Source organism: Mirounga angustirostris, unplaced genomic scaffold, assembly GCF_029215605.1.
Source record: "Mirounga angustirostris isolate CCGP_5_RB_7025 unplaced genomic scaffold, mMirAng1.0.hap1 SCAF_4, whole genome shotgun sequence".
Lineage (NCBI taxonomy): Eukaryota > Metazoa > Chordata > Mammalia > Carnivora > Phocidae > Mirounga > Mirounga angustirostris.
Genome location: NW_026991712.1, coordinates 70,381,227 through 70,388,975, shown reverse-complemented (window position 1 = coordinate 70,388,975; position 7,749 = coordinate 70,381,227). Strand labels below are relative to the sequence as shown.

The 7,749-nt window shown below is 39.5% G+C and overlaps 1 protein-coding gene across 1 annotated transcript; it reads left to right on the top strand.

Annotated features, from left to right (window-relative positions):
* The first annotated feature begins 829 nt into the window (after positions 1 to 829).
* Positions 830 to 4,831, top strand: LOC123860219 (nascent polypeptide-associated complex subunit alpha-like). The gene is made up of 2 exons (XM_045899000.3): positions 830 to 887; positions 4,010 to 4,831. The coding sequence occupies exons 1-2, from the start codon at positions 830 to 832 to the stop codon at positions 4,720 to 4,722; spliced, it is 771 nt and encodes a 256-aa protein (XP_045754956.2). The 3' UTR covers positions 4,723 to 4,831.
* Positions 4,832 to 7,749: the final 2,918 nt, after the last annotated feature.

Below are 7,749 nucleotides of genomic sequence, written 5' to 3'. Positions count from 1 at the left end.
TTTACTATAATTTTAATAGGGTTTTTAAAAAGAGAAAAAATAAATGAGTATGGTCAACCACTCATCTTGCACCAGAATTCTGTGACTCATTTTAGAATAAGACACATCTTATTTGTCTTGCACATCATGCAATAGATTTCTTTTTTATTTACTACATCTCAAAAAGCATCATTTTGGAACATGCTAAATCTCTTTGAAAAAAATGAAAAATAATAAAGAGAAACTTTCTGAATGAATTTTTAGAAGAGTAAAGGTCAGCAGGGACTGATGGGTGACCAACAGCACCAGGAAGGCCAAAAGAATGGAAGTATAAAATTCCTGCTCCAGAGTCTGATTGATTTTATTTCCATTTTAATTAATTTGTTTGTCCAATGAATAAACATTTATTGATTACTTAGTGTTTCAGTGTTCTTTAGGCATTGCTGTAAATTAATACACACACACACACACACACACACTTGCCCTTCATGAGATCAGAGTCTAATAAAAGGACATGATGCCCATTCTTTTTTTTTTAATATTTTTATTTATTTATTTGACAGAGAGAGCACAAGCAGGGGAAGGAACAGGCAGAGGGAGAGGGAGAAGCAGACTCCCCACTAAGCAGGGATCCCGATGCGGGGCTCGATCCCAGGACCCCAGGATCATGACCTGAGCTGAAGGCAGACAGATGCTTAACTGACTGAGCCACCCAGGTGCCCCCATGATGCCCATTCTTATACCATATGATGACTTAGAGCTATAGTAAAGGTTAGAGAATGACTCTTTCTTGAGCCAGAAAATCCTAAATAATTTATTAACTATCAAGTGGCTATTTAAGATATTAGCCATGATTTCCACCAGAAGGATTTACCATCCAGCAGTGAAAGAGATTCATGCATTCAGAGGTATGGCTTTGGAATCACACAAACCTGAATTTTCATCCAAAATTTTCCACTACTCACTAACTTTGTAAACTTACAGAAGTTGTTTTGTCTCTCTGAGACTCTATTTTCTCTTTTGTAATATGAGTAATAAAACTACAGTAAAAGTTCCCTTAACCAACTCTCCAGATTCATGAAGACTCTTCCTTCACCTTAAGACATATTGACTGTTGCTCAGTCATGCTGAAAGCACACAGTTCACAGGCTATACAAGATGATGCCCCTCCAACCAAGTTACACTTACCAAGATACAGTTGTGTTTGTTTTTAAATATATTTATGTTGGCTTTAGTTATTTTAATTACAAAAAAAATGAAAAATTTTATTACCGGTGAAATATGAAGGCAAAAAGTAAAAGATAAGTAACTTTTAAAAATACTGTCAAATTAGTTGGTTAAAATATATATGCGTGTGTGTGTGTGTGTGTGTGTGAGATAAAGTTGGAAAAAATGGTGTGGAGAAGTTGTAAAAATCTAGAAGGATTCTATACTCAAAATGTTTTGCAGGTGCAGTTACATCCTGGACATTTCAGATGTCATAAATAAGGCAATAGGTGTAGTTTATGCAAAAAAACTAAGGGAGTTTTAATCAATGGACTCATGATCAAAGATAAACCCTTGGCCTTATGGATGACATGTGAATAAAGTGTTATATGTTTAGGATTAAAATAAAATTTTGTGGAGTGATGGGGTGGGTTAATTAGAATAGGTATAGCATTTATTATAGTACCTGGCACATAGACAATCCATTAAGTGGTGGCATTATTGTTGGTAGCTAGGGACAGGTGTTATTTTATTTGATAAAATATTTTTAAGAGTCCACTCTGTGCCAGGCCCTGAGCATACAATGGTGAGGAAAAAAAAAAAAAAAAACAATCCTGGACACTGCCTTTATGAATCTTAGAGGGAGAGCATCTATTTGATGAAATCATCACATGAAGCCATAATCTCAATGTAAGAGAAGGGCTATAAAGGAAGAATACAGTAGGGGGACCTGATCTGTGTTGAGGGTCACCAGAAAGTATCCTTTAAACTGAGTTCTGCAGCAAGAGTTCAGTGAGGTCAAATCTAGCAGTCCTTTGCAGGCCATGAGAAGAATTTGGGGCATTAGCATAATGCAGTGCAAATTCAAAGGTGACAATCTACTTTAAGATCAAATTGCATAAAACATCTCCATTCCCTTTGAAATCCTATATTAGTTAGCTGCTGTAAGAAATCAACACCAAAATTTCAGTGGTCTGACACAAACTGAAATTGATCTCTTGCTCAGTAATAGCCTTCGGCAGATATTCCTGACTGGTGGGAGGCTTTCCTCCACACAGTGATTCAGGGACTCAAGCTCCTTCCATCTTATGACTCTACCATCCCACCAGAACTCATCAACCTCTGCACCTCTGCATTCAGCCAACATAAGGGAGAGAAGAGCAAGGAGTAGGTACACCCACTTACTGAACATCTGACTTACATCACTTCTGCTGACATTCCGTTGATGAGAGCTAGCCAATGAACACATCAGGTAAACAGAAGAATGTAGATCAGCTGCTTCCCAGGGACAGCTGCTTTCTATGGTAGGGGAGGACCATCTGTAGTACCCAACTCTGCCACAAACCACTTAACATAAATTAACATTTTTGCCAAGTAAGTTTTTCCTTTTATCTTGGAAAATCTCCCTTACCCCGGGCTCAGTCAGTTAAGCATCTGCCTTCGGCTCAGGTCATGATCCCAGAGTCCCGGGATCGAGTCCCACATTGGGTTCCCTGCTCAGCAGGGAGTCTGCTTCTTCCTCTGCCCCTCACGCCACTCTCAGGCTCTTTCTCTCTCTCAAATAAACAAATAAAATTTAAAAAAAAGAAAAAAGAAAAGAAAATCTCCCTTACCCCAATCTCAGTACATTGTCTGAATTTGAGTTAGTGTTCAGTAATTCATGTGGCTATTTTAAAAGGCATAGCAAATATTAGCTTTTTCTTTTAAATGCAATGTACCATAATACATGTTCATGTATTTGGTGGGCCTACTAGTCTGAAAACATAGTAGTTACCATTTTTGCTAGACCATATTTGGGTGGTCTGAATTCTTCTAATTTTTGATGTTCTACCATTAATGAAAATGTTTACTGTGTCCAACTAACATCACTCCTGATCATTACCAAATGAGGGATGGTGTCCTGAGTACTTCTTCCTTCAGCTACACCAAGCATACTTTAAAAACTTACACCAATACTCAGCAAGCCCCACATATATACACAACTACAATCTCCCCCCCCCAAAAAAAACAGTAAATTTTAAGCCTGTTGTTATGTATCTTTTCCTTTACCAATTTGTTGCCCAATTTTGAATGGGTAAGAGAAGAAAAACAAAAAGCTGTCTGTAAAATCTTCTTTAGATTCTCTAAACTCAAGCCCTCGAATGAAGAGGTTCAGATCTCCAGCTTCTTTCTCAAGTCTAATTCTTCCTTCAAATAGGTTTTGCTGGGTTTGGATCTTATCATTCATGTTCATAGACATAATGAAATCTAGCACATACCATATTTTCCTTTTGTAGAATAAGATAGGACTCTTGGATATAACATCAAAAGTACAGGCCACAAAAGGAAAAAAAAACCCAATAAGTTGGACTTAGTCAAATTAAAAACTTTAATTCATCAAAGACTCTACCAACAGAGTGAAAAGGCAGCATGTGATGGGAGAAAATATTTGCAAATCATATGTCTGATACAGGGTTAATATCCAGAATATATGAAGAACTCCTACAACTCAACAACAAAACAAACCAATTAAAAAATGGGCAAAGGACTTGAATAGACATTTCTCCAAGAAGATACATAAATGGTTCATAAGTGCATGAAAAGGTGCTCAACGTCGCTAATCATGAGGGAAATGCAAATCAAAACCACAAGATACTACTTCACATCCATCAAGATGGCGATTATCAAAACAAAACAAAAAAAAACAGAAAACAAGTGTTGATAATATGGAGAAACTGGAACCCCCATGCACTGCTGGTAGGAATGTAAAATGGTGCAACTATATGGAAAACAGTATGTGGTTGGTTCCTCAAAAAAGTACAAATAGAGTTTCCTTCTGCAACAGGTGTGGGTCACGCTCTCGCTCGCTCTCTTTCTGCCACCATCTTGGTTCCGCGTTCCCCTCACAAAAGGCCTGGTGAAGCCACAGAAACCGTCCCTGCTACAGAGCGGGAGCTGCCACAGCCCCAGGCTGGGACGGGGTCTGGAACAGAATCCGACAGTGATGACTCAGTACCAGAGCCTGAGGAACAAGATCCCACACAGGCAGCTGCACAACAGGCTCAGCTGGCAGCAGCCACTGGAATCGATGAAGAACCAGTCAGTAAAGCAAAACAGAGCCGGAGTGAAAAGAAGCCAGGGAAGGCTGTGTCCAAACTGGGTCTTCGACAGGTTACAGGGGTTACAAGAGTCACTATCCGGAAATCTAAGAATATCCTCTTTGTCATCACAAAACCAGATGTCTACAAGAGCCCAGCTTCAGATACCTACGCAGTTTTGGGGGAAGCCAAGATCGAGGATTTAGCTCAGCAAGCACAACTAGCAGCTGCTGAGAAATTCAAAGTTCAAGGTGAAGGTGTCTCAAACATTCAAGAAAACACACAGACTCCAACTGTACAAGAGAAGAGTGAAGAGGAAGAGGTTGATGAAACCAGTGTAGAGGTTAAGGACATAGAATTGGTCATGTCACAAGCAAATGTGTCAAGAGCAAAGGTAATCCAAGCCCTGAAGAACAACGGTAATGATATTGTAAATGCTATTATGGAATTAACAATGTAACCATCTGAAAACGAGGACTTTTTTTTGGTGTTTCAAAAGAATAACTGCAGCTTGGTTTGATATTTGTACTGTTTCTATCATTAATAAAGTTATGGCTTCTTGTTGGATGAAAAAAAAAGTACAGATAGAATTATCATGTGATCTAGCAATTCCACTTCTGAGTATAAACACAAAAGAATTGAAGGCAGGGGGCTCAAACAGGGATTTGTATATGCGTGTTCGTTCATAGCAGCATTATTCACAAAAGCCAAAAGACGGAAGCCACCCAAGTGTCTACCAACAGATGAATAGATAAAAATATGGCATATACATACAATTGAATATTTTTCAAAGCTTTATTTATTTTAGAGACAGAGAGAGCAAGTGTGGGGAGGGATGGGGGAGGGAATCTCAAGCAGATACTCTGCGGAGCGTGGAGCTGGACTTGGGGCTCGATCTCAGGACCCCAAGATCATGACCTGAGCCAAAGCCAAGAGTCAGATGTTCAACCGACCGAGCCACCCAGGCGCCCCCATACAATGGAAGATTTAATCAGTCTTTAAAAGGGATGAAATACTGATACCTACAACAACATGAATGAATCTCAAAGACGTTATGCTGTGAAATCACCCAGTCACGAAAGGACAAAGACCATATGATTCCACCTATATGAAATACCTAGAGTGGTCAAGTTCGTAAATACAGAAAGTAGAATAGTAGTTACCAGGGGCTGACGGGAGGGGAACGTGGGGACTTACACTGAGTTACTGTATGAGTACAGAATTTCAGTTTGGGAAGATAAAAAAGTTCTGGAAACAGATGGTGGTGATAGTTGTACAGCAATGTGAATGTGGTTATTGCACAGAACTTTTACTTAAAAGTGGTTAAAATGGAGGGCACCTGGGGGGGCACCGTCGGTTAAGCATCTAACTCTTGGTTTCGGCTCAGGTCATGATCTCAGCATCATGGGATCAAGCCCCCTGTTGGGGTCCACACTCGGGGCGTCTGCTTGAGATTCTTTCCCTCTCCCCCTCTGCTCCTTCCCCTACTTACATGCTCTCTTTCTCTCAAATAAATAAATAAAATCTTTTTTTTTTTTAAGTGGTTAAAATGGGAGGGAGGGAAGGAAAGAAAGGAAGAAAGGAAGGGAGGGAGAGAGGGAGGGAGGGAGGGGAAGGGGAGTGAAAGGAAAGATATGATACTTGAGACAAAGTCTGGTGGAAGCCATGGCCCCAAACAGAACTTGACATCCTAAGATGATGATGTCCCCTTTGCTACAATGGGCCAAAGCTTTCAGCAGGAAGTCCTTGGATCCCCTTATTAACCAATGACATGGACTTGTTTTGTTGTTATTGCTGAGCACAGGGCATCTGGAGCCTGTCATAACCACCCACCCACATGCTGAAGCTTGGGTCGGTTTGTAAAAACAGTTAGTTCAGTAGAGTTCATGCCAGTGTCCTTTATATGTTTTTATCTTTCTTTTTTTAAATTTTATTTATTCATTTATCAGAGAGAGAGCACACACAAGGGGAGCTGCAGGCAGAAGGAGAAGCAGACTCCCCGCTAAGCAAGGAGCCCAGCACAGGACTCGATCCCAGGACCCTGGGATCAATGACCTGAGCCGAAGGCAGATGCTTAACCAACTAAGCCACCCAGTCACCCTGGTTTTTTTATCTTTCTGACCAAAAAAGATAAAGAGTATATAATATTTAAGTTAAACTAAATATATATATATAGTAAATATAAAATATATATAAAGGTAAAGGATATACAATATTTAATTTAAGTTAATATTCAAATCTGGTCTATATTCTTATTCCCAGCATAGTTATTAAATCCGAGAAGAAGAAGAAGAAAGAGGAGAAGGAGAAGAAAAGACAAAGCCATGGATATCCCAGTGTTAAAGGCTGAGTCACAGTTCGAAGCATACCAGGTAGAAAGAAGTCTGTAGCGTTAACTGTCATTGTGTGGTTTGCAGACCTTAGAAGTTTCCATTGTTACCCATTTCTTATTGATGTTAAGTCCAGCCTGTTTTGTACTCTTCCACAGTGGAATAATACTTACGCCTTCCATGTATGTCCTTTCTACTAGTTGCAGTTGTTTTTCTACTATTATTTTATTTGCATAATTAACACACTGATTTGTTTTGTCTTGACAGCCTGGGGCAGTGGTACTAAGGGTACATATTTTTAAGTCAAACAAATACACGGACCTTTTGAAAATGAAGCATGCTAGATTCCTTTTCAGATTCTCTTGAAATCAGATAATAGAGATTCTGGGAATGATCCACTCGAGGCCAAAAAAAAAAAGGTTTTATAACCAATGATGATCAACATAAACTTTAATGCCCTTTAAGATCATCTGCCTCATACTATGTGCTGGTTAATTGAATTTAAATTTTGTTTTATTTTTTTTAGATTTTTTTTTTTTTTTTTTTTTTTTAATGACAGAGAGAGACACAGTGAGAGAGGGAACACAAGCAGGGGGAGTGGAGGAGGGAGAAGCAGGCTTCCTGTGGAGCAGGGAGCCCGATGCGGGGCTCAATCCCAGGACCCTGGGATCATGACCTAAGCCGAAGGCAGACGCTTAACCATCTGAGCCACCCAGGCGCCCCTGAATTTAAATTTTTAAAAAAAGGTAAAAAACATCATCTGCCTCACGGTCAGCTAATTTTTCTCAGAATGCCTCTGAGATGAATGTGTGTATACTCATATTTCAGCCAGTAATAAAGGCTAACAAGGTGTGACCCTGAAAAATACACCGACCAGGGTTCTCTACTATCAGGTTACAGGGGAGGGTGTTGGATTGTTCATAAAATGCTTTCGATCTTTGCTGAGACTATGTTGCTAAACCAGCCAGACTTCAGGATTCAGAAAACCTACTCTGAAGCCAATCTGAAATTCACAATGGTCCTGATGAAGGACCAGTAAGTTAAATTGGGTATGTAGAGGCCAATTTTTTTTAAATAAAGAACATTTGTGCAGAGTGATGCTGCCAACAGGATTTTACTTGTGCAGGTCTCCCTTTTAAACTTTGCCAATTAAACTG

Excerpts from the sequence above, each read along its gene's own strand:
- LOC123860219 (XM_045899000.3), top strand. The coding sequence starts at position 830 with ATGATTTCCACCAGAAGGATTTACCATCCAGCAGTGAAAGAGATTCAT. Across the intron at positions 888-4,009 it reads AGAGATTCATGCATTCAGAG|GTGTGGGTCACGCTCTCGCT; the intron begins GTATGGCTTTGG and ends CTTCTGCAACAG.